Source organism: Eriocheir sinensis, chromosome 15, assembly GCF_024679095.1.
Source record: "Eriocheir sinensis breed Jianghai 21 chromosome 15, ASM2467909v1, whole genome shotgun sequence".
Classification (NCBI taxonomy): domain Eukaryota; kingdom Metazoa; phylum Arthropoda; class Malacostraca; order Decapoda; family Varunidae; genus Eriocheir; species Eriocheir sinensis.
The window spans coordinates 19,949,813-19,977,787 of record NC_066523.1 but is presented as its reverse complement, the minus strand read 5'-3'; the positions used below and the strand labels follow the sequence as shown (position 1 = coordinate 19,977,787).

At 43.4% G+C, this 27,975-nt stretch overlaps 1 protein-coding gene across 1 annotated transcript in view; it reads right to left on the bottom strand.

Moving 5' to 3' along the window:
• LOC126999016 (Krueppel-like factor 6) overlaps positions 1 to 27,975 on the bottom strand; it is a 189,021-nt gene that overhangs the window by 31,967 nt on the left and 129,079 nt on the right. Inside the window, exon 3 of the mRNA XM_050861338.1 lies at positions 25,930 to 26,830. Within this exon, the coding sequence (XP_050717295.1) occupies positions 25,930 to 26,818 (889 nt within the window). The 5' untranslated portion in view covers positions 26,819 to 26,830. The remainder of the gene's footprint in view (positions 1 to 25,929; positions 26,831 to 27,975) is intronic.

Genomic DNA, 27,975 nt, shown 5'->3' with positions numbered 1-27,975 from the left:
TGTTCTTTCAAGCAATTTAAAATATTCTGAGAACAATAACAATGAAGACACATTTAAAAGGTAATAATAGTGTTCCAAGTAAAATGAAGATTTTTTTCGTTAATATAAAGAACTGTCACATTTTTCCTCCTATGTAATAATTGAGGGCAATAATCATTATTTTCTTTAGCATTTTAATGTTAATTGAATATTGTACGATTTATCACGACCATTTCTACCAAAATTTCCACTGCCATTAATAAAAAAATATGATTCATACCAATAATAATAACTAATAATAATAATAATAATAATAATAATAATAATAATAATAATAATAATAATAATAATAATAATAATAATAATAATAATAATAATAATAATAATAATAATAATAATGATAATAAAACGAAAATAGAGATAATACTAGTAAATGAAATGATGATGATAATGATCGCAATAATAATAATAATAATAATAATAATAATAATAATAATAATAATAATAATAATAATAATAATAATAATAATAATAATAATAATAATAATAATAATAATAATAATAATAATAATAATAATAATGATAGTAATGTTAATGATGATAATAAATTACCTGCACTTTAGATTGAGTTTCACATCGCGCATAACTTGAGATAAAATATTAAAAGCTGCTTTGGTTCGAACTCGACACTTTGTCATTATTCGAAACTTAAAACCTCGACACGGTAATTGCCGTGAATATATGAAGCAGCTTCTTTACACCGGCATTAAGTTTGGCAATATTATCATCGCTGCGCCAAGAACTTCGCGCCATTAATTTGTGTTCATGAGATAATGTTCCTCACGATATCCTACGCGACATTAACCTCATGACCAGCGGGTGATTTAGGCAGCCGGGCCGCGCCGCGTGTAATACAGGCCGCCACGATGATCCCATTAGCGATGGAATGTGCTAATTATTGGAATTTCACCTGTTTCGGGATTACCACCACCATGACACCTGTAATTATCACGGGTAGGCGAGCCAGGTCATTCCAAAATACCTGCAGACTTCATTAGCGGGTGTCATGTTATTAATTGTTGGCAGCGGTCGTCGCGGCAGGACTGCTGAGGCTGACGGTGGCGGCGCGGCACACATCACTCACCGCGGGCGGCCGTCACGAGGGAAATGATTGCAGGAATAGCTGTGTTCGGCTTTTTTGTTTGTTTGTGTCGGAGTGGCTGTAATTAGGGTGAATAATGTAGCGTTCATAGGATTCGTGGGATGCTGTGCCTTAATGAACAAATGTTTCACTCCCCCATTTTTGTATTTACATCATCGGCTTACCAATTCGGATCAGTGTAGCGCCACTATTTAATTTTGAAATATTTCTGCCCTTCTCGAAAATGCGTGGTTTTATTCCACTCCGCTCGCGCTGGTGCAGAACTTTTTAATTAATATTTCTCATACCAGGATACAAATTACCCGTGAAATGGGCACCTTTTTAAATATAATCATGGAGAAGGTAATACCGCTGAGCGCAGAGGCAATCGCGGCAACGCTGTGAATAAGTCGCCGTTTCCCGCAACTCTTGTGGATTTGAGTTGTGCGTCTTTGTTCTTCCTGTCGTGACAGCCGCCGTCATCAACTTTCGCTCCTGTAAGTCGCCCACACTCCAGTTGTTCTGTAGTCAGGCTGTCTGTCGCAGGGCCTCGGGCACATCACGGGGCTGAAGTTTTAACAGTGACACGAAACGGATCAATAGTTTTGTTCCACACTCGCTCCGGTCACTGATGCGACCCGAGGACACAAGGCACCAGGGACAGGCAGGCAGGGAGGCAAGCACGCGCGCACACACACACACACACACACACACACACACACACACACACACACACACACACACACACACACACACACACACACACACACACACACACACACACACAACCCACATACAACACACACAAACCACAACATGCAGACACAACATTGAACACAAACAACACAACCACACACACACATAAGCACACAAAACCACATACACAAACAGTCATACAACACAACATATCTCACAAAACAGCACACGCCACAGCACAGCACAACACAGCACACAAGAGACAATCAATATAGCGGGTGTAGTTGCCGACGGCGAGCTGTGGGGGCATTACCCAGTTCACTCCCGGCGTAATTAGGGAGGCAAACTGTGCTCTCGGGAATACAAAGGAGCGTCTCAGTTATCCACAAAGTTGGCCATAACCACGCAAAACGTGTCCCGGCATGCGAACGACCAGGAAATAAGGCCGTGTTGGACTCCACCTAAGACGCCGCCGCTTACCGTGCTCCCCAGCCGCGCCGATATCGTGTGTGGCGGGGCGGTGAGCTGAAGGTGCAGGAGGAGGAATCACAAGAGGAGGAGAAAGAGAGGAAGAAAAGGAGGAGGAAGAGGAAGACAGGAGGAGACGAAGGAGTAGGGGTTGGAGGAAAAAGAAAAAGAAGAAGAAGAAGAAGAAAAAGAAAAAGAAGAAGAAGAAGAAGAAGAAGAAGAAGAAGAAGAAGAAGAAGAAGAAGAAGAAAATGGTGATGATAAAGAGGAAAGCACGATGAGAAAGACAGGCTGACATCAAGGGAATAACTGTGACACAAGTGCAGAAAACTTAAAGAACAAGAGAAAATACAATGAAAGCAAAGTCTGTCAAAAGCCTATGGGAATGACAACGAAAGCCAGTGTATGAGGGCTAACAATAAATTCTCGTAGATCCCCCGCAGCACACCGATGGGGACGAACGTCATGTGTCGAGTACAAGAGAAGAAATCGTTGAAAATAGTTAAAACAAAGGGTCGTATTATGAGACATTTCGCCGCCCAAGAACACCTATTTGACAAGGCTTTCGTAGGAGTTGTGGGCATTTCCAGGAGTAGTTTTATGACCCTGGTGGTAGTGTGACCCTTCTTCTGTACCGTGAACCTAAGGAAACACTCATTAGAACCTGACTGACCCCCTCTTTAACCTTTAGAAATTGTTAATGTGAGAAGCGAAAGTGTCTTATAATACCAACCAAAGGATCAGTAACTTCGGTAAATCATCCTCTCGTGGTTCTCTCGCCTGAGCCTCGTCCGTGTCGCGCCGTAAATACCTCGATCAACTAGAGCAGAATTAAGCCGTGCAGCAAAATCCCAGTGACCACGAACACCGTCATTCATTACACATGCCGCCTGGCCTCCACAACCGCACCCCCTCACTCTCCTCTTGTCCACTCTTTGCTTCATTATCTTCTTCCTCCCCTTCATTCTCCGCCACCATCCTCGTCTCCTCCTCCCCCCCTCCTCCTCCTCCTGCTCCTTCCCTTCTTCCTTCTTGAGCGCAATCTGCATTAACTACCACTTTCTTTTTATCAGTTTTTTCCCAACGCTCTCGCTCAAACCTGTAAGTAATGTCACAAGCGGTAATGCCTTCACAGCCGCCGCCACCACAGCCAACCCTCCGCCACCGCTGTCACTACGTACAACACGCATCGCAGCACAGCAACAACGACAACAAAGATGAAGAGGAAAAACAACAGTGACAAAAAAAAAAAAAATCTTACGCCTTTTCAATATAGCACCATCTGCTTGCTACTCCTACTACTACTACTTCTACTACTACTACTACTACTACTACTACTACTACTACTACTACTACTACTATCACTACTACTTCCTCCACCGCACCACTACTACACAAGCCTTCTCTTTAAATATTGAGTTGGCCGCTATATCCCCTCCACTTACTCCGCTACATTTTTTATGGCGTAATACCCTATTAAACCTGGCTATTTTTCCCCGTAGGTTACACGTAACTCCAGAACACGAGTGGAAAAAAGGCCTTTGTTTAACCAGGGCTTCCCGAAACACTGATAGAGCAGGAGGAGATCGAAGAGCTAAAGTGTTGAGCAGCGAGTATAGGAGTGAAACAATGGAAGGATGATGGTATGGCGTCGTTGGGGGACCGGCTGGCGAAGCTAATATTATTAAGAGAAGACCCGCCTACTGACTACAAACGAAGGGACTTTCAATATCCTCCCTTCATAACTCAGTCTTGTACATGAACGTTCAATTATTAGACTGCATGAGTGATGCTCCCCAGGAACTATGTGTGAGGAGAGGAATGACTGGAGGGCGCAGGGGGAGCGGGGAGTAAGGTGAGAGATGAGAGGGTAGGTAGGTGAGTGAGAGAGTGGGTAGGTAGGTAGGTGAGAGGGGAGTGTGTGGAGGAGAGATGTAACGCCACATAGCACAGAACAAGGCAGGAAAAGCAGATTCATTTGCTTAAGCTTGCACGGTGTGAAGGTAGAAAAGAAGAGGAGAGGGGGAGAGATAATTGGTGATTTAGGTATCTCGGAAGGGAGAGGGAGCGCGAGCCACCTGCTGAGAGAACAACAGTGGGCTGATGCAGGAATATTTAGCTGGGCTTGATTAATATACAGGAAAACATCAACAGGTGGTAATATATTAAAAAGGATGCAACAATTCGTATTCAGTCGTTATGTCGTCCGTTTTATCATTTTAGCTAGGTTGAAATATGATCAAGGGAATATAAAAGGAGGAGAACAGGAAATACTTCATATTCACACTGGGGAGGGGCCGGAAGGCATGCATGAAGCTGAGGGCCTAGTGATGTGTTTTAAACTCTCTCGACAGTCATGGCACATTCGAATATTGTTTTATTTTCATCACTATACGACATAACTTCATCGTTGTTGTTGAGAGTGATGCTTGTAAAGAGTGATGAGGTAATCTTTTTGCAAGTTATTGGTTGACGTGATTCATGTTTTCTTATGAATTTGTAATGTATTCGGGTGGGATCTCATATTTTACCAACATATTTGCGTCGCTGTTTAGGTCGCACAATTTTCCCTCTGGACTAAGAATGACGTAAATTAGAAAGGAGAAAATAAAGGTGGGATAGGGTGACATTTATCTTGACTAAAGGTTCGGCTGCCTCGTGCGTCCCTCAGCCCCCGCCCGCGTGTTCCATTTCATGCCATGCCACCCGCTCCCCCTCCTCTCACAAGTCCTCCCTCGTCCCTACGCGGCCCTCTTCTCCCCTCTGACCCTAACGCCCCTCGCTTAGGAGACACACTCAGACCCGTGAAGCAAGTCCCCAAAACTCAGACCCTATATTACCATGTCTTCTGCTTGTTCTTTTGGATTAGGTGACTTAGGGCATGTAATCGTCCTTGTATGGGTTCTGATCCTGTTAAGTTTGGCGTGTAATCCCTCGTCCACTCCAGGTGATGAGCGGTCTTAATAATGCTCTTGTTTATTGTCCCGTGATGTAACTGACTCGTTCCTCTCGCCCTTGTACTGCCTCTTAAGCACCTTGCCATCGGTCACGTAAGCTACTTCGGTGTTCCTCGAGTACTTCTCCTCTGTTCTTTTGTTTTACTCTATCCCTTCTTGTTTACTTCCATCATTTAAGCCTAGAGTTGTTTTTTCTCTCTTCATCGTTTTCATCCTCATCCTCTTCTCCATGTTTGCTTCACTTCTGTCTACTCCTCTTGCCTTTTTTCCTCCTCCTCCTCCTCCTCCTCCTTCCCTTCGTTGAGAATGAGGAAGAAGAGGAGCGATATACGCCAACTTCGTAATAGGGAAACTGAATGCCTATAAATTTCCCACTTTATGTCTCGCAGAGTCCCATCGTATCTCCTTTATCTTCTACGGCGAACACTCTCCTCTGCCCAGAAAATTATGTGAAAAGATGAGGAGGGTTCGGGGGCTGAGAGGAGAAGAGGGGAGAAGAAGGGGAGACACGGAAGGGGAAGGGAAGGGAGAGGCGGGAGTAAGATGTAGGTAAGGGTAGAAGGTATACATATATTCCTTTTTTTCATATATATAAGGCGAGGTAGTCCGACCGGGGGATAAAAAAGTGGCTTAGATGGAATAATTTAGGGGAGGAAATACTGCCGCTGGAGGATGAGGTAGATGAGCATATTTCTTGAGTTGCGGGTATTGTGTTGCGCCGGGAAGTGATTGGAATATAGAAAAAAAATAATTGGGAGTTTTCGCTTTTATGATTTTACTTTTTGAATTATTTATGTGCCTTTATCTTTTTTTTCCCCCATTTTCAGCCGTTATTTTCCCTTGGTGTCTTTCTTTGTTGTTTTAAATTTACTGATGAAACTATTTACTCTGTGTGTGTGTGTGTGTGTGTGTGTGTGTGTGTGTGTGTGTGTGTGTGTGTGTGTCTCTGTGTCTGTCTGTCTGTGTCTGTCTGTCTCTCTCTCTCTCTCTCTCTCTCTCTCTCTCTCTCTCTCTCTCTCTCTCTCTCTCAAGGAAACAAGGCAGCTACCACAGAAGAGCAGCGCCTTAATAAACTTGTATAGCAGGCGTCGTGTCTGGGTTAATATGGCCATAACTCGCCGGGGCCCCGCTGGGATGTGCCCGGCCACTCTCGCCAACAATATTATCAACTACCACAACATTTTTCGGGACGCGGCGGTGGCGGAGGCTGCATTTTCCGAGGAATATCGTTCGGTTCGTGGGGGAAGGAAGATATACCCTCAGGAGCTTTGAATATCACTGCAAGCTTTTCCGGGAAACTGGAGGGAGAAGTCACGGGTTTGGTTTCAATGGCTTACCTCTCTTAAGGAATGACATGGAGTTTTTGCAGTATATAAGTGTGTTTATTGTCAGTTGTGTGATTGCCGCCTTATGAATGGACTCTGATGCGCTTCCTCTTCCTTTAGTGGTCTCTCTCGCCTGTTCCGTGTCTTTGGTTTGCCGCAGCGGGCCATCAGGCGTTTAGTGGCGGGATCTTTTAGCGGAAGAGACCCAGGCGAGCCGAGGCCAGCGTTGACGAGTGTCGGAGAGAGCCAGTCAAGGTCATGGCCAGCCACAATGCACTATGGAACATGTAGATTCTGACTTTATATTCTATCACTGCCCCATATTCGGAGAGTGAGAGAGAAAGGGAATATTTTATGATTGTCCATACGGCCGGCATTTCAGGACTTCAAAGCTGAATCACTGAAAGGGAACGATTATGGTGTAACACATAAGCCTCGACGCAGGTAACAATTACAAGGACGTTTTGAAACGTTCGCCTTCGTGGACCGAAAGCGGGTGATAGTTATACCATCGCTGTCCGTCTGTCTGATTGCTTCTGTTTTTTCCTAAGATATCTAAAAAAAAAAACGAATCTATATCTTGTCATCAAACTCATATGAGAAATCCTTAGGTGAGTATCCCTAACTGATTGAATTTAGGTCAAGATCAAATAAAAACTATATATTTGAAAGATGGCGCCTCTTTTACAAGTTTCATTTTGGACAATAGAGCGGGCGTGTGTTTTCTATGGAAGACGCCTCTTAATTTATTTAGAATCATCTCTTCTCTCATCATTTTTCGTATTATTTTCCCTTCCACTCTCCTCCTCCCCCCCTCGCCCCCCTCGACCCCGCCTGCCCTGAGCCGAACACGTATAAGAGTGAGCGGCGTCGACGGATAATTACGCTGTTCTGGCCATCAGGAGGCGTGACGGAGGGAGACGGAGAGGGGCTGCCGAGGCGCGCCACTGACAGCCTCATCAGCTGCAAGATAAGATAGAAATGGTGTGTGGCCGCGCTCACCACGTAGGCGTGAGGCTGGCGGCGGCGGGGCCCACGCGGGATAGGAAGAACCCCTCGATCTCACGTGCTGGGGCAGGACGCGTTAGTGTGACGCAAACATCATATTCTGCTGTGAGTTTTTCTTTTCATGATGCTTTTATTTATTTATTTATTTTTAACTGCGTTCGTCCTACCTTCCCGCGCTTTAGACTATTTATTTTACATTTTACTTTTATATATTATTCATTGTTCACCTCGATCTCTAGTGTTGGGGCAGGACGCAGCATCAGTCTGACACAAACATCTGATTCTGCTGTGAGCTTTTCTTTTCACGACCCTTTATTTATAGTCATCTCACCTTTCCACGCTTCAAATTATATCTTTTACATTTTATTCATGCTCTTTTTCGTTGCTTGGTGCGTTGAACTGTACAGCTTTTTATTTTTATTCGATTTATGGTGCGCCACTCAATATCCTCATGGTTGTTTCTATTTTTTTCTTTTTTTACAGCAAAGAAGACAGTTCTAGGGCGTAAAAAAAAAAACAATAATGAAAAAAAAAAAAAAAAACCCGCTACTTACTGCTCCTGAATAGAGTAGAGAGGAGTGGCAATACATCCATTATCTTCATCTTGCTTTCCTCATCGTATTACCCTTTCCTCGTGATTCCCTTTCTCTTTTACTGTAAACGGCCGCAATCAATCCCCCGGACACTAATGAACAGCACTTTTGATCAGCATTCATTTTCTTCCTCTTTACTTTATTTGCATTCTCGTCAGTGTTTCCTCCACAACCATTTCTCTAATTCCTTTCATGTGTTTTGTATCTTTATTCCTTTGTTCAGTTCTGTACATACATCGTGTTCGCTATATTCGTACATCCTTCACTTAACCCTCTCCTCACCCCGCACCTTTTGCCTTCATTCCTTCCATTCCAGACACACCATTCCTCCCGCGCCGCTCATTCCACGTGGCCATTACCATCATTACCACTCCCTCCTGACCGCCCTCATCACTCCCACCTCGGCCCCTCACCCTCGGCACCTTCTGCGTCATTCCACTCCCCTCACGTGCCTCATCTGGCCTTAGTACTGACGAGGAGAGAGAGAGAGAGAGAGAGAGAGAGAGAGAGAGAGAGAGAGAGAGAGAGAGAGAGAGAGAGAGAGAGAGAGAGAGAGAAGAGAGAAGAGAGAAGGGAGATGAAAGAGGAAGGAATAAAAGCGAGATTGATATGCGTAATAATGTGCATGAGATGGGACGAAGGGTGGGAATTAATGAGGGGGAGATGTAGTGGCAGTGTAATGAGTCTGTGAATGGTGAAAGGATCAGTGGAGGATGAGGAAGGGAAGGGAAGGAGCGATAAGGAAGGAGAGGGGACGCTGGAGAGACGGCAAGAGGGAGAGAGCGGTCAGGATGAAAGTTGAGGGAAGAAAGGAAACCCGATGTAATGAGATGAGAATTAAAACCCGCGCGAAGTAATGAGTCAGGAGGAGCAGAAGTTGAGGAGGAGCTGAGACCAAGGAGACGTTTAGCGAGGATTCATTACCTCTCATTACCAGACGACGCGACGAAGACTACCTTCCCACCCACCTACCCACCTACCCACCTGCCCACCTACGAGCCATCTTCACTAATGCAGTATTAAACCTTCCTGCAATAAAGACCAGTGCCAAATTTCACCTTTTATCCTTTTAGCGTGTATTTTAACCATTTTCGTTTGGTATATATATCTTTACTATTCTACTCTATACTATCTTATGTCATGCGCAAATCTTCAAATTTCTTAATGTTTGTTTATAGAGTAAGTCAATGTTCAATGCTCAGTGGTACATTTTTCACAACGATTACCAACCCTCAAAGTATTTACCATCCTTTGCTTTGTTACTGACGTCATTTTCACGGAGTTCTTATCATTACCACCATCAGACCTTCCTCATAATTCCCAAAGCAAACCTACACACCATATTTACACTCACCACCAAGGCAAACTATAACACCATAAACACTACCACCAACATACTGCCGTCACAATCTCCAACACAATTTCATAGAACCCAGATTCAATTTACTAAACACGAGGTTGCTATTATAACTAAGTGTCCTCTGCCACATAACGGCTTTCGTAAACAAATGAATAGCACCTACTGTTTTTATCTCTCATTAGGAGCAACTATTAGATTCCACTGGTTGGCGCGCTGGCTAGGTCTCTCTTGGTGGTGGTGGTGGTGGTGGTAGTAGTGGTGGTGGTGTGTTGTGATTGGGGTGGCGGGGATGATGGATTAGGCAGCTCGGCGCCAGCATGCAGTAATTTGACAAGATAATGACCATTTCTAATCACGGCGGTAATTGACACACAGGTATTAATGATCACGTGCCCGCCGGGGAGGAGCGACGGAAGCATCAGACTCGCTTTAGTACATCAATGAAAAGAGAGAAAAACGTGCTTTGTGTGGAGGTTCAAGTAGACTGATGAACGGCGTGTGTTGTAAAGGTTCAAAGAGACTAATTTAAAGATGAAAGGTGATTCTCCTTTGATTCGCTGAGGTATAATGATTTGTTAGTGTATTTTTTTTTTGCTGTTTTGTCTTGTTTTTTTTGTTTTCTTTGCGTGGGTGCTTCTGCCGCTGTTGCTATTTCTTGGTACTGCTGTCGCCTTTGTTGCGTGTTGCCTCTGAGTTTTGTTTTCCCTCGGCCAAGAACGAGTTTGTTATTCTGGATAGCAAAGACTTACGCCACTGACTATGGGAGGGTTCAGGAAGTGCAGTGAACAAAGGGAAGAATTTGTTTTCCTTGTAACCTAAGATGACTTTTTATCCCGTTATCAGTGGATAGTCTAAGGTCGATCCGTACCGTGCTTTACTACGGTACTCAGTGCTTATGGTAATTGAAAAGGCAGAACACGCTCACTGTATGGGACTCGTCAAGATTATTTCCTATTTTTGTAGCTTCTTTTCCTTTATTGTTGTCCCTGCACCCGACTGACGGAGATTAAAAAATGAAGTCTTCCGTGTCGTCCAGTAGGAAATGTAGGTCTTCTGCATTATTATCTTCAGCTCCCAGCAGCTTCTAATCCAAAAGTAACCATTCACGTGTGTCTGTGCTCCGCTCTCTGTTTTCTTTATGCTCACTCTAAATACTTGAATGGGACAGCATCGCACAGCTACGGACCAACAAAAATAATGTATGAGTACGTGTGTGTGTGTGTGTGTGTGTGTGTGTGTGTGGGTGTGGGTGTGTGTGTGGGTGGGTGGGGTATATATATATATATATATATATATATATATATATATATATATATATATATATATATATATATATATATATATATATATATATATATATATATATATATATATATATATATATATATATATATATATATATATATATATATATATATATATATATATATATATATATATATATATATATATATATATATATATATATATATATATATATATATATATATATATATATATATATATATATATATATACACATATATATAAAATGTATGTATGTATATATTCCGTAATTGATGTAATGCAGATCTACCAGGAGTGTAACTTTTTTCATAACGTTTCGACTCTCCCCCAAAGTTAGCACTCGGGTCCTCCCTCCGAGCGGCGTCCCTGGAGGTGAGCACAGCAGGTGAGGGCGGCCGGCGCGTGTGGGGCCCGTGATCCGCTTACCCAGACTAATCGCCAGTAAACCCGAGTGCCGTTCGCAAAAATCTTCAAACTGGAGCTTAAATTGGCATCACTGTAATGCACCCGGCAGCAGACGCATCCATGTTTTATTGGTTCGGACGCGCCCTTGGCTAAGCCCTCTTCCATTTGGACGCAGGTGTGAGTAGGGAGGAAGGGAGGGAGGAAGAAGGGAAGAGTGGGATGGGGATGGGAGGGACCAAAGGGGTGAGGAGGGCAGGGTTCGTGTTTGTGTGCACACAGGCGTCTGCTTACGTGGAGGAAGATTATACATACAAACTCCTGATATTATCTCATTTCGACAAGATGTAATATATTAACTCTTACGAAAGAGGTGTCGGCATTCACTAACCGATCAGTAATGTTGTATGACTTAGTAGCAAAGATTAAGTTTAAGGATTTTGTAGGATAAATGAACCATCCAAAGAGGTCCAAGCAAGCTAACAAAACTAAAACAAACACTGACTGCAAGCTCCCCTGCCAGCAAGCAGCGAAGCGAGGGTAGGCAAGCAAGTGTTGCTGATCATTAACTTGTCTTGGAGTAAACGCATCAGAGAACTCGATCCAAGAATACACAACACCCCTCGGGGCGCCGCGCTCGTCCGCAGGCAACCTCTCGGATACTGGAAGCAAATATTGAATGGAAGTTGAACAAAGCAACCCAACCAGCGGAGCAGCGTCAGGAAAATGAACGCCGAAAATAGCCGCCATGTCTACCTCAGGCGTGAGTTTTACACACACACACACACACACACACAAAAAAAAAAAGGGTTCCGGTAGCTCAGTCGGTTAGAGCGCCGCACTGCAAGGCTTCACGGCCTATAGCATCGGTGGGATATCATGATGGGGCTTGTTGATCTGCCCCAGCCCGTTAGTGGTGCTGGCAAGTTTTTTTTTTTTGTGGCCATTCTTGCTTGGCTATTGCTGCCCCCCGGAGCTCAACATGATCTTCTTTAGAGAGTTTCACTGGAGCCCGGGTTGATAGATAGGTGGTCATCAGGACAACGTGTGAGTAGTTTTAGGTCACTCGGCGATTACTGAATACTATTTACAACAGCTTATATCGGTGGGCGGGGCTTGAACCTGGATCCTCCAAGACACCGATCCAGCACGCCGACCACTTAGCCACCGCCTACCCCTGATATACACATACATGTATACACACATATATACATACATATATACGTGCCCAGCGAAAATAGTGGTGAACTGCAACATATGACAGGAGAACAAAACAGGGAGTCAAAAATAGGGCTAACGATAATATAGACTAAAGTGAAGTTCATCATTTACGCATTACTCAAACAAATAGCCATCCAAAATGAAGCACCAGAAACAGACTTGCTGGAGTGCTTTCAGAAAATATCCTGTTGTGGTTGAAGCATAATTTTTATCATTGTGTTCTCCCTGCTGCCACATATGGATCAGAGGCAGGGACAATGACCGAGTCCCTCGAAAGGAAATTGATAAGTGCAGTATAAAGGATGGGGAGATCAGTTCTGGGTGTCACAATCAGGGATGAGAAAAATAAAAACCTGCAAACGGATTAGAGAAGGGACAAATATAAGTTACATAAAATAACAATCTAAATCAAGAAATTGTAATGGTCAAGGCATATAATGTAAGAGAGCGGAAGACAGATGAATAGAAAGAATGACAGACCGAGTGTAACGGACAAAAGAAGTCCCAGCGGGAGGGCGTGGAGCGGCTAGTGAGAGGAAATTAAAAAGCTGACGGAACGTTTGCCTCAGAATTGTAGACAAGAGGCACAGAGCAGAGTAAATTTAACAGAAACGAATGAAAGTGCATGGAAAAGGCCTATGTTTTGCCGTCACACTACATAGGCTGACGATAAAATGTATTCTTTCATAGCTTTTTGCTCTGCCCAAACCATACCTTTGTACAGCCTCCATGATTTTTTTTTTGATAGATGTTTTTTTCTGTCTCCTTTGGTAATCCGTTCATTTTCCTCACGTCTACTTCCTTAATCTCCTGCCCTCCCTCTTCCCCCGCAGCCTCCCTCCCGCCGTCTCCTTGGCAGCGAGCATCCCTCTCGTTGTGTTCAAGTAATTACTTAGGCTGTTAAATGGTGCCAGTTAGTCACTTACAGCGCCCCTCTCCTCCATTGTTCCACCTCAGCTTTTTGTTCCACTCATATTGTTCTCAGTGTCGCTTGGGCCTTTTACAGTCCCTTCGCGTCTCTCGTCTCTCTCGTCTCTCTCTCTCTCTCTCTCTCTCTCTCTCTCTCTCTCTCTCTCTCTCTCTCTTCTTTTTCTTCTCTCTGCTTTGAAATTCATGTTATTTTGTTCTGGTAAGTTTTAGAATTTATAGACATAACATGAAACATTTTCAATAAAAGGAACACTGTTGATATTAATGCTCCATGGAGCCTTACGACTGTCCAGTAAAGTGAGTAGTCATTAATTATTTGTATCTTATTTTACGGTGAGGCAACATTTCAACATGTGCCACTGAATGAAGGACTGAGCACATGGCTGGAGGAGCCGCACGTCACATTCTCATTTGTCAACACTGCGGAGAGACCAGATGTAAGGAACTTGAAGAACAAAAATGGTACATTATGAGGAGGCCTTGGAGAGTAACATGAAACCAAGAAAACTGACGAAGGAAGCTGCCGCTAATAGAACACTGGGAAATACCTATAGACAAAACAAGAGACTATGACGAGCTTGAGGCAGCCATGGCGAGCTATAACACATGGATACACGAGCAAGATGCACTCAGTCGGGGAGGCTCCACTTGAAGGCCAGATCTCGTCAACCAAGGAAACCTAATTCCTTTATTCCTTCATATATAAATCATTGTTTTTTTTATATTTTTTACAATGTCCCACATGGAGTCATCGACAGATCGGCTGCAGGAGGCGCCAGTGCCTGCCACGGCCAGGCTCATGTACGACCAGGCGTCCTCCGATGCGTTGCCGGAAAATAGCAGCAGTTGCAAGACCACCGGCTCGTCCTCAACAGATTATCTCTGTTCTAAGCATCGTGAAGACCTCACTGAGAAGAGTGCTAAGCATCTTGATGACCTTAGTACGCTCCTAAAAATCTTGAAGATATTGGGACAGATCAACAAGATGCCCAGTAGCCCTCCGTCCCCAGCCAGTGGGTCTCCACGCCGGCCATGGCGTGTGCTGGCGGGTCTGGTGCTGGTGGTTGCGCTCGTTGCCGCCTGGCTCTTCGTCAGGAGAGTTCTCGCTTGATTCCTTTATTTGTCTCTATTCTTGCCTCTGCATTCTCTCTCTCTCTCTCTCTCTCTCTCTCTCTCTCTTACACACACACACACAAATAAATAAATAAATATATATATATATATATATATATATATATATATATATATATATATATATATATATATATATATATATATATATATATATATATATACACACACACATATGCACACACGTGTTTACATTCGTGGGGTGCGACAAAGGGGGGAGGGAACGCTATTTTTTCTACGCTGGAAATAGACTAAAGTGTGTTTTGGGGAAAATGGAAAATAAAGATAAAGTCAGTAAAAGTTGGGGAGGTGCGGCTGGGACCATTACCCGCGCAATTAACGAGGGATGTTATGGCGTAACGAAGCGGGGATTTTTGCGGGGGCGTAAGACAAGGCGGGTCCCGGCAGGGTAGGCCGCTCCGGCCCTCCGCAGATCTCGGCGAGTGGGAGATACGGTTAACTTTAAAGTTCTTATTTTATCATACATGAGAGTCCTTCCCGTTGTTTTCCCGTCAGTTTCCCATGTTGAAGAAGTGTTTTAAATAATTTGGCTAAGTCGACTTTTCGTATGTTCCCGTCCTGTGGTCCGTTGCACTTAGCAAGGCTCTCCTCTCCTTCCCTTCCTTGTGTTCCCCCTCGTATCCTGCAGCCATCAAATTCAGACGCTGAGCCGGAACGAACACTTTTGGGAAGCGAACACAGAAATGAACAATGTGGCGAGGGAAGCTATCGTGTGCCGGGGCGGCTAATGGAGTGTGAGCCGGTAATTTCCATGATACATACTGCGGCGGTAATAATTATTATTATTTGTAATAATAGTGACGATAGTGTTAACAGTAATAATAACTGATAACAATAATAACAAAAATAACTGATTTTTATGATCAGTGTCATTGCAATATTTTTAACGATGTTATTGTACGAACACTATCTTGAAAATTTATAATTAAAATAATAATAATTAAGTAAAAATGATGATAATAATAATAATAATAATAATAATAATAATAATAATAATAATAATAATAATAATAATAATAATAATAATAATAATAATAATAATAATAATAATAATAATAATAATAATAATAATAATAATAATAATAATAATAATAATGATAATGATATTAATAATAATAATAATAATAATAATAATAATAATAATAATAATAATAATAATAATAATAATAATAATAATAATAATAATAATAATAACAATAATAATAATAATGATATTAATAATGATGATGATATATAATAATAATAATAATAATAATAATAATAATAATAATAATAATAATAATAATAATAATAATAATAATAATAATAATAATGATAATAATAATAACTATACTAATACTAATACTAATACTACTAATACTAATAATGAAAATAATAATAATGATGATAATAATAATAAAAGTAATTATATTAATAATAATAAGAATAAATATAATAATAGTAATAATAATAATAATAATAATAATAATAATAATAATAATAATAATAATAATAATAATAATAATAATAATAATAATAATAATAATTTTAATAATAATAATAATAATAATAATAATAAAATAATAATAATAATAATAATGATAATAATAATAATAATGGTAATAATAATAACAATTAAAATAATAAAAACATAATACAGTTAATAATAATAACAATACAAGTAATGTTAAAAATCGAATGGTAATGATAAATGATGATAATAATAATAATAATAATAATAATAATAATAATAATAATAATAATAATAATAATAATAATAATAATTGTATAATAATAATTTTTCTACAATAGTGAAATTATTTTTAGTATTATAATAATTATTTTTATTATCATTATCATTATTATTATACTTATTATTATTCTTATTCTTCTTCTTCTTCTTATTTTTATTATTATTATTATTATTACTATTATTATTGATATAAGTATTGTTATTGTTATTTTCACCAATGCATTACTCCTATTATTACTAAAATTTTAATCATATATAATTAACGAGACGAAGAAAAAACAAAACAACAAAGCGACTTCACGAGAGAGTACACGTCACCCTCGCTACGCTTAGAGTGAACAGGAGGCGCGGGCATGTGTTGCTGGGGTGTTAGTGTGGCAGGGCGGTGCTGCAGCGGAGGGAGGCGGAGCGACACACGGGAAAGAGGGAAGAGTGCCGAGAAAGTGTAGAGTCTTAAGTTCTGAGAGAGAGAAAAAAAATCAAAGACAGGGAGAGAGGGTGAGGGAAACGTTCTTTGGGGATCAAGAGGCTTCACTGCGGATTATCAAAGTTACAGTGTTTAGACAGATGGGGGCTGAGGCGTCGAGGGGGAAGGGGGAGGTTGGGAGGAAGAGAAGAACGGGGAGTCTGCAGTGCTACTACAATGCTACCACGCCACCATCTCCACCCACCAGTACCATCACCACCTAAGCCGTCACTACCATTACCACCACCACCATCAGTACCAATACTACCTAAACGATCACTACCATCATCATTACCACACCACCAATATCAATACTCCTTAAACCATCACTAACATCACCATTACCATCAACACCATTATCAATACCACTTTAACCATCACTAACATCACCACCACCACTACTACTTTGCCCACTACCTCCATCTCTACCACCACTGCCTCTATCACTCTCACCTCCACTACCACCCTCTCTAACATCACTATCCCTACCACCATTAGCTCTACCAACATCCCCACTGCCACCAGCTGCACTACCACCACCAGAAACTGACCTATTACCACTCAGACCATCAACGAACCAGTCATTCATATATATATCATCACAGTCACAACACTATCGTTCCATGTTTGCTTCTCGCTAGTGCATTGCTTTTGTTCACCGACCCGTCAATTTTTGGATAAAATTTTGATATACATGTTACCACTTTACTAAAACGTTGCTGCAAGAGTAAGAGTGAGTCTCCTTGATGTCCTTAATCCGGAAATTATGTTTTGTTGATATTTTTCATTGTTGAGTGTGAACAAGCAAATTGTACTGCAGTGGCTTGTTATTTTTCTCATGAATTGCCGCGCCGTGCTATCAATATTGTGAAATTTATGCTAAAGGAAAGTTATACGTATCGAGGATTATGTTGTGGGCAAAAAATATCGAACTACCACTAATTGCAGAGTTAATTGTTGGCTTTTACCAACAGCAACATGATACGGCACGACAAATGAATCATTATTGGAGGCGTGTTGACACCACTTACGCTGCCACCAATACTAATAACCCCGCCACTGTTGCCGCTGATGGAGCCGCTGTTACAACTACTACTACTACTACAACTACTTTTACAACTACGACTTTTGCTACTACTGCTACTGTTACTACTACTACTACTACTACTACTACTACTACTGCTGCTAATACTACGACTTAACACTACTACCACCACCACTACTACTACTACTACTACTACTACTACTACCTCTACTGTTATAACTACTATTACTACTTAATTGCTGTTACTCCTGCTCCTTCCACCATTTCGCTACTAATTATTTTACTCCTGCTACCTCTACTGAGTCTACTCGTAAGGGCCATCACGGTCCGGAACAATCCACCCGGCAACGGAAAACACCCCTGCCGCACGCCAGACCCTGCACCGCGGCGGCAGGGACGGAAACAGGGCGAGGTATGTGCGGCAATGTTTCGTTGGGGCTGCGACACGTAGTACGACTGTTCGGTGCAGCCCAGCCAAGGGATCGGAAAGGGGCTATGTCTCGATGGTCTGAACTCGCGGCGGACTCCCACTGTGCTTGCCCTCACGGCGCTGCGCCACTTTAATTCTCCACTTTAAACCTCTCCCAGATTCAGCAGGGATTGGAAGGCCAGATTTACTTTTCATAAAATTCATCTCATCTGGTGTCTTATCTTTATATACTTTTCCCTAATACTAAGGTTCTTAAGATCCGTTTCCTGAATCAAATTAACATATAAATATTTTCGTCTCATTTATTTGGTCTGCAGTTCCGTTCCGTGTGAAGAACGAGAAGCTTTATCAGCGACACCTTAATAATAGACTAAATCGTATTGTTTGGGATGGACATAACTTTAAGTTTGCCGATAAATCATTAAGAGAAGCTTTTCATTAAAAGTAGAAATAAAATCGAGCAAAGTCTCGAAAGATTAAGATGAAGTAATAATATTATTCCCTGCTGCATGGACTTAATTAGGATTAACTGTGAATGAAAATGAGCGTTAGAAGTTAATTACCAGAGAGAGAGAGAGAGAGAGACAAACGTAATTTTATGGACAAAAGACATACAAACAGACAGATAAACAGACACAGACAGACAGACAAGCAGACAAAAAAAAAAAAGAGGGCTGGAGAGGGGGAGGAAAAGAGTCGCGTAAAGTTAAGCACTAGGGAAAGAGAGGGTTGATGCAGCAGACCACCGGTGGGGGGGGCGCGGGGGGGGGGGGGGCGGTGAGGGAGGAGGTCAGACAGGTGGTTCATTTATCATAGTCGTCGAGGCAGAATTTGTAGCGTGCGTTATATTGTTCCCTGAGGTCCTGAGGGTGTCCTGAGCAATGCCTGAGCCTCCTCCCCTACTACGCCACCTCCCCTTTGCATTCCTCTTCCTCCTCTTCCTTCTCTTCCCTGCATCCTCCCACACTTTTCCTACCCTATTCCCCCTTTCCTTGCAGTTCAGCCTTTCCTCCTTTCTAATCTATTCTCCTTTCTCCTCCCCTTTGCATTCCTCCTCCTCTTCTTTTTTCTCTCCCCTGCATCCTCCCATACATTTCTTACCCTACAACCTCTTTCCCTGCAATTCTACTTCTTCTCCTTTTTTAATCTATTCTCCTTTCCTCTAGTACCCTTTTCCTCTGCATTATTCCTCCTCCTCCTTTCCCCTGCGTCGTCCCCTACCTTCTTTCCTACCCTACTCTCTCTTTCTCTGCAAATCTACTTCCCTCCCTCCTCTTTTTCCCCTATTTATTTTCTGCTGTTCAATTTATTCTCCTTCCTTACTCTACCCTCTTCCCCTGCATGCCACGCACATCCTCCTCTTTCATGTATCGTCTCATACCTACCTTACCTTACACTCTCTTTCCTTGCTATTCTACTTCTTTGCTTCGTCCTTTCCCCATACTATTTCTTCTGTCTAATCTATTTTTCTTTCGTATAGTGCCCTCTTCCTCTGTCTTCCTTCTCCTTCTCTATCCTGTATCGTCCCCTAGATTCTTTACTACTTTATAGTTTTACAGATATTACTCCTATTCTTAACCCTTAGACGGCAGCAGTATTTGAAGAGTAGCTCCCCAAATATGAATCGTCTATATACAGTCATTGTCAACCCTAGGACCGTAGCATAAATATAGTTACCCTACACCTCTTTCACTGCAATTCTACTTCTCTCCCTTCACCTTGGCCCTTCCTTTATCTCATCTCTAATCTATTCTCCTTCCCTACCGTGCCCCTCTTCCTTTCCCCTGTATTGGCTCTTCCTTTTCTCTTCCTTTACAGTACTCTTTTCCCTTGCATTTCTCCTTCTTCTTTCCCTTAAAATGGCCTCACACTTTCTCTTCTCTCTAAATCACTCTCCTTCCCTACCGTGACCCTCTTCCTTTCCCCTGTATTGGCTCTTCCTTTTTCTTTACACTACTCTTTTTCCCTTGCATTTGTCCTTCCTCTCTCCCTTAAACTGGCCTCAACTTTATTTCCTCTCTAAATCACTCTCCTTCCCTACAATACCCTCCTCCTCTTTATTCCTCCTTCACCACCATGTATTACCTCTACTTTTTCTCATCACTCACTCATCCTTCTCGTCCTCTTCCTCTGTTCCACCCCTAACTGCCCCTTTTCACTCCTATTTTGTTTATATTTCCTTTTCGCTTCCCATCTCCTTTTCTTTGCCTCACATTTGTCTCATTCCCTTCTTCTTTGTAATTTTTTTTCAGTACAATTTTCTCTGCCTTGAGTTTATTTCGTGTTTTCGTATTATATATCATCCTGTTACCTCCTTGCCTCGTACTTCCCCCTGGCTCAATACTACTTTATCAGTCTCATTTGCTTTCCCCTCGCTAAGCATTTCACTGTATCCCACATCCCACATTACTCTCATTTACCTTATTTCCTCTCACTTGATTTTACTGTGTTGTATTTTCACTTCTCATTGCCTTCCCTTCCTACATGCACAGTGTCTATTGCCTTGCAGTTTTCCACACTCACAAAAGTTCCCCAAATTCATTCAGATATTTTTAACCCCGTAACTATTTCTGCTGCATCTGGTTAAGCTGATACAAGTTTCTTATTTTTAAGGGGAGGTCTGAATCCCTTTCCCCGCCCCTGAACGGTTAGTCATTAATGAAAAAAGTACGTGATCAAATTATAGCTAATTCAAATCAGTTTGTTAAAGGCTCCATTAGTTCTCATTAGAAATCAGAAGCAAATGAATATGGGATTTGTGTTCTGGATGGCTTGCCGTGGGTGATCAACTGTTCAACAAAGCAAAATCTTAGTATCTGATGCGGAGTGACGCTTCCTCTTCCTCAATGAAACATCTTCAGGTGACAAGACAAGGTAGTGGGTAAACGCTTCGAGATGACCTGCATCTGGAGGACCTGAGCCAGGCACACCTTCACCTTGGCCTCTGCGGGACTCTATTGAAACTTTTTTTTTTCTACTCCGGTTCCAAAAATACTCGAGCGTCTCTGATTTTTTTCTCCCTCAACAAATTTTCATCAGCCTCCGCCCCTGCCGACCAGCGCCCTCCCCGGCGAGCAACATCCATCACACACGACTGAACACACAAACTCTCGAAAAAAGGAAACCCCAAACACGCACATAGAGGAAACACCGACCTGGCAGCCGAACAACTCCTAAGACTGGTTCGAGAAATTGGCATTAAAACTTGTGTGGGAACGAGGCCCAGCCCCCATAAAAGCAGCTCCCCCGTGAGGCTCACTGACGCACTCCGCCCAAACTTCTGCCCTTTTGATCAGCCTTGGTTGGAAGAATTACCTCCTCATGCCCAATTGTAGCAAAACTTATGTCATTGTAGATTTCCTTGGTGTGCGGCCTCCGGTTTATTCGGAAAAGTCTGTTAGGTGTTATTAGTGTTGTTTAGAGAGTACTGAACCCATATTATAAAACCTTTCGGGGCTTACACACCCACTTTTAATACAGCCTTCGTAGAGGTTGTGGGTAGTTACTTGGGTAGTTACTTGGGCCTATTGATATTTTGACAAGGATTCTACACCATGAACGTGGAAAACACTCCTGAGAACCCGACTACTCTTCTTTGTGGCCTTTGGAAATGGTTGTTATGAGAGCTGAAAGTGTCTGAAAATATGGACCCTGGATTGCTCGTGTTAGTCTTCTGAATCGTTATCATAGTCCTCACCTTCCATCAACCCCAGCACAGACCTTCCACCCTCTGCTGCAGTTTAATCCTTTCCCTGACGATCGCAACCCTCACTGACAGTCTCCTTCCCTGTATCTGCCTCGATGCCGCCTCTCCTCCATGGTAACTAACACTGTCACTGACTGTTGGTGGTCCCATGGTTCGAACCCCCCCTGCCTTAATTTTCTTTGCTTCGTTTTCTTCCTTCTCCCTCAATGCTTTCTCTGCTTCACTCACCCTCTTCACTTTACCGTCAGCGCGACAATCATGATTCAGTTTGGGTTTCTGTATCTTCTTTAAAATCACATTACATCAATTTTATATAGCATCGAAAATAACTTTTTTCTTCTCTCTCTCTCTCTCTCTCTCTCTCTCTCTCTCTCTCTCTCTCTCTCTCTCTCTCTCTCTCTCTCTCTCTCTCTCTCTCTCTCTCTCTCTCTCTCTCTCTCTCTCTCTCTCTCTCTCTCTTACTTTGCATTAAACGCATCCTCTGCCAAGGGAACAGATAAAGCAACATAACTACTTTGGCCTATTTTGTGTTTTTATCATGTATAACGACTGTATCTGTGTGTGTGTGTGTGTGTGTGTGTGTGTGTGTGTGTGTGTGTGTATGTGTGTGTGTGTTGTTAAAGTTACATGTCTTTGACCTCTCATTTGATATTTGAGCTTGTTTTGACCTCACACACACACACACACACACACACACACGGTCGGTAAAGGCAACATCTGCTCAGTTTTATGCACGCACTCTTTACCTCTTTTTTTTACATTTCCCTTCTCGGCGCATCCCCCTCGCCGCCACCCTCTCGCAGGTGAAGTCTTAATTAAGGATGTTTCCCCAGACACTGGAATGGGAAGGCAAATACGGAAGGTAAATCTCTCTTTGGCGGAGTTTAAGCCAAATAGGACTTTACCTTACCTGACTTTTGCCCAACACGAGTCCGCCGTTGTATCACCTAATTTAGCACCGCCGAGCCCACACTCAGGCCGAGAGAGAATCCTTAGTGTCGGGCTGAAGGGCTCGTGATAGTCGAGCGCTTGATAATTCGTACTTATTTTTTACCATCCTCTGCTTCCTTGTTGCTGGAAAGTGCTTTTGTGTGTGTGTGTGTGTGTGTGTGTGTGTGTGTGTGTGTGTGTGTGTGTGTGTGTGTGTGTGTGTTAAATTTAAGGGAATAGATACGTTTATCACGGTCTAAAACAATGTGTGCTATTACGTTTGTAATAAAATGTATCTCAGCCTGGTGCATGGAGGACAAAGTGGGCGCGTGAGTGTTTAACGACATAAACGAGTAGAATTTTTATTTTTCTTAGTTTCGTGTGGTGTTAAGAATGGCGGTGGTGGTGGTGATGGGGTGGCGGCGGCAGCGGCAGCAGCAGACCCAGTGGTAATGGATGGGACTCGTGGGCTTCAGGCGGTAAAATAGAGCCGGTCGTGGATCACCCATTTCACGGTGAAGTTAATTTAGCTTTTCAGAGGCACTTCGTCTCCCGCCTCCCCCTGGGTGCACGGTGGGGCGCAAGATGGTAACACGCCGACAATAAATGGCTGATGAGGAGACAGTGAGATGAACACCCAAACACGACACGGGCTGCGGCGAGCCATCCTGTTACCTTTTTGGTGGTGGTCAGATCAGGTCAGGTGTGTGTTTGTGTGTGTGGGGGGGTTCTACTTATCTGGTTCCAGTTCTCTTTTTCTTTACTTTACGTGAGCTGACCTTATTGAAACATTTCGCAATCATGATTTTTTTTTTCCCCTATCAGAAGTATATTGTCTATATTCGTGGAAAATTTGCATTTTTTTCCTCTAATACATAGCTAAGCTCAATGTTTAACAAGTAAAATTGTCGACAACCTTGTAAAACAACCCAGACTATCGCCACACAAGCCACTTGGAGGAACACCACTTAAGTGTCCCCTACGGTAAGGCTGCGGGGAAGCAACTTATGACCGGCGGGGCGCAGCTCGTGGCCCCCAAAAATCCTCCTTGATACAAGTTTCCAACATAATACCATTACAGAGGAACATCAATTCAAGCCCGAAAGTCTTTGGCCAAGCGAGCAAAAATTAGGTCACCTCTTGAATTGATAGGCAATTGTCCGGGCGGAGGGAGGATTTTGCCCTTTCTGGGTTCCTGGCATAAGGTCGGTAATATCCCGTGCAGAAAGGCCCCAGCTCACCCCTGCCGTCTGGTGCAGTAGAGAGGCACTTACCGCGATAATGTGTGTTATACCAGCAGTCCCTCTGTTCCCTAATTACCGCCCTAAGTACCATGAAAGACAGACCTACGATTATATGAACGTGAAGGATCGATGAAGTTGTTATAATGTGAACTCAGGTCGCCATTGTAGGCTTTATCGCGGCTGTCGGTAAAGACGCAATTCGTGTTTCCATAGTGAAAAACACGGGATCTCCGGCTGTTACTGCCCGACCTTACCGCGACCTTTAAAAATCTAATCCCAAACATTGGAAAAAGAGCAGAATTGGTGTTGGCTGCGTCGACAACAACAGCCCCAGCACGGCGCGCCGGCTACATTTTTGCCTCATACCTGCGACGTTAATCATGACTAATTTATGGTGTCGTTGGGCAAGGAGTGTATGTCGTTCAAGGCAATTTTTGCGGTCGTTCTTTACTGTCGTCTCTTGTAAGTCTAAAACAGTGAAGAACAGGAACGCCAAGCTGGCGAACGCAGCGGCAGTAACTTATGGCCCACACGCTGCACCCGGTAATTTAATGAGGTTCCAGGCCGCCCCGAAGACGGAGGGAAAAATTCCAAAACGGGGAGGGGCAAAAACAGACGGGTTCCAACAGCCTTGAGACCCCCTGACAAGCAGACTAATTTTCCAGACCGTTAGTCTCGTGTCCGCCACAACTCATCTCCCTCGCTCCAGGACTCGGCGGCGGAGGGGGGCAGAAGGGCGCACGACGGGGCCTGCCACCGCCAAAGGTCGTCTAATTAGGGTATAGGGGTCGGGGCGCTCTGCCACTAGGTTCTTGGGAGGAAGCCGGAAAGGGGAAGCAAAGGACTTACATGCTTCTGAACCGCTTAAGTTGCCGGCAAGGCCCTTAAACTCTGGGACATCGATTCAGGATGAGGCAATAATGGTAACTTAGCTGGAGGCGGTGGAGTTGGGAAGCCTGGGAATGCACGGTAAAGTCTCCCCGCGGTAATGGCGGCAATACTTTAACAAACGCATCAAGCATATTAATAATGATAATCAAGGAGGCTGGAATCAAGTAATCCCATTCCAGGCACGCACGGGATTGCCAGGCTGACAGAATAATGGAAATTTATCTCATTCTGGATCCATACCGGAATCACAACTCGGCAGGGACGTCGGCTGTTCCGGGTTGCGCGAGGGGACCGACTCTCCCTCGATGCTGCCACGCAAATGGATCGTCTGCCCCTCACTTTACTGTGACGAGACTTTTGCCTGACGAGGGAGCGGTGGAAACTGATTTAGCAGACAACTGGGAATAACCGAACTCTTCATCTGACCGGAAAAGACTTCCCGTCACTGTTCATACACTCCAGAGGGCGCCAGAGTGTAAGGAGACGAGTTATCTGTTTGTGTTTTTTATACTGTATTCATGGGGCGAATGCCAGATTCTTTGTGTATCACCGACTTTGCTGTAGTAATTTTATACGTATTGTCAACAAAGGAAAGTAACGATGCCAGCTTATATCATTAGATACACAAAAAAAAGCCCTCTCCGCTATCTATGATATTTGAGTATTGTATGTATAAGTCTTTAAAAGAAACCGTGAACGTATGAGTTTCTAAGAAGAATGTGTGCAATGAAGTGACAAGAATGACGTTAAAGGGTATACTGAAGATGAAAAACAAAATATTAGGAATGAAGCTAAAAATGAAACCGTCCTCGCTTCGCTGTGTCGGAGACAAAAGAGTATAATGGTTGATGTTCCTGGAACCGCTGAACAACATCGTCTGCCGCCGCCCGTGTGCTAAACATGGACATAATATTGAAATACATTAGCTGCGACACAATGGCTACGACTGAAGACTGACGGACTTACCGGTGTGCGTGCGCTGGTGGGCCTTGAGGTGCGAGGACTTGGTGTAGACTTTCTTACATCCGGGGAAGAGACATTTATGCACCCGGCGTTTGGCGTCCGGGGAAGTGTCTGCCGCCCGCGGATGGACGCCCACCATGCCTCGAACTCCCAGAGTTAGATTACTGCTGTTGGTGTTGTTACTGGTCTTGAGGGGCAAGGAGGTGGTGAAGGAGATATACTTTGGCACTTGTGAGCGGGCGTGAACCTTTAGGAGCGTAGGTGTGTGTGCGACGGGCGACGTCTCCGGGGAGGAAGGCGGCGTCAAGGTGGGTATGTTGGGGGCTGACTTGGCGGCGAGGAGCTTCGCCGCACCGAAGAACGACGTGCTTGACGAGCGTCGCGCTCCGGATTCAAGTCGCGCGTCCGTCGCCATGTCTTCTGATGACGCCCAGGAAACCAGTGACCGGCCGCGGGTGGGGCTCTGGGCGCCCACGCTGCTGGGGGCATCCAGGTCACCTTCCAGGGAGGCGAGGGAGGAGGCTGAGGAAGAAGAGGACACAGACACGGAATCGAGCGATCGTTCTGAGCCACACAAATCATCTTGACTCAGTGGATCGTCGAGGTCCTCCAGAGGCTCGTCTTTGACAACGACGTCGTCTGTCTTGTCACAGCTGTCGCGGTCATAATGTTCCCGCTTGATGTTGAATTCTGCGCTGAGGATCTCAGGCTTCACCTTCACCAGGAGGCGAGAACTGCGGCCTCCCTTCACGGACCGCCCCAGCTTGGTGTAGAAGCGCACCGGTTGTGCCTGAGAGTCATGAGTGAACTCCTCGTAGAAAGCATCGATCTCGCAGCTGCCAAGCTTTCGTCCTCCTTTTACTCGAGGCTCGTCCTTCAGGTAGCGATCCATCTCGTAGCAATTCTGCAAAGAAAGAAAGTTCTGTTTTAGATCCGGAGAACTGTGGCCACCAAAAAAATTATGTATCGACTTTCAGGAAGTTTTTGTTCCATTGCCATTTTTATGCTATAATGTATTACTGACAAAATAACACGTCTTTAAAATACAGCTCAAATTCATTACACTGGACGAATGCAAGCGTTCTACCTTTAAAATAAAATTTTTACACTCGTTGTTATTTTCATTTCAGCTTCAATTTCCACGTGTCGCATTTTTGGGTGTGCTAAATCAGAGGCGAGTGTGAATGAATGATATGTGTGTACTATATATATTTGTCCATGTTTGTGATGAAATATAATATGACTGTATTTGCCTTATAATGTTTTATGTCCAGCGATACGATATTTATGGAGAGCAGTGGGTTTATCGTGTTTTCTGTGCCTTGTAGCATATTTCAGTGTTTGTGCAAAGACGAAATATTCCCAAAAAACTCTCTCTCTCTCTCTCTCTCTCTCTCTCTCTCTCTCTCTCTCTCTCTCTCTCTCTCTCTCTCTCTCTCTCTCTCTCTCTCTCTCTCTCTCTCTCTCTCAACCCCTCCTCCCCCCCGGCAACCCTACCCCTTAACCTGTCTCCTGATTTCGTGTTCAAGAGACACACACTTAACCTGCCTCCCTCGCCTTCCTCAGCCTCCCGGGAGCCGCTCCGTCACCGCCTTTTGATCTGATGACATTTTGTATCATTGTGTTGACCCCGAGGCGGAGAGTAGGCCAGGGAAATACGATTGAACATAGAGGAGGGCGTCTCTGAATGAAGCGACTGCGGGTAAAAGAGGAAGAGGAAGAGAAAGATAAAAAGGAATCGAAGGTGAAGAAAAGAGGAGGAGGAAGAGGAGGAGGAGGAGGAGGAGGAGGAGGAGGAGGAAGAGGAGGAGGAGGAGGAGGAAAGAAGGCAAGGTATGAACTAAAGAGAAAGTGGTTGAGATAAAGAAGACTAAGGAGAATAAAGATGAAGGCGAGGAGGAGGAGAAGGTAGTGAAGAAGGGTGGGGAAAGGAATGTATTTACCTCTGCGAAACAAGTTTAAAAGATAATGAATGTAAAATATATAAAGACACGCATGAAAACACTTGGTTGATGTCGTTAATAGAGTGGAAATTAGAAGAAGAAAAAA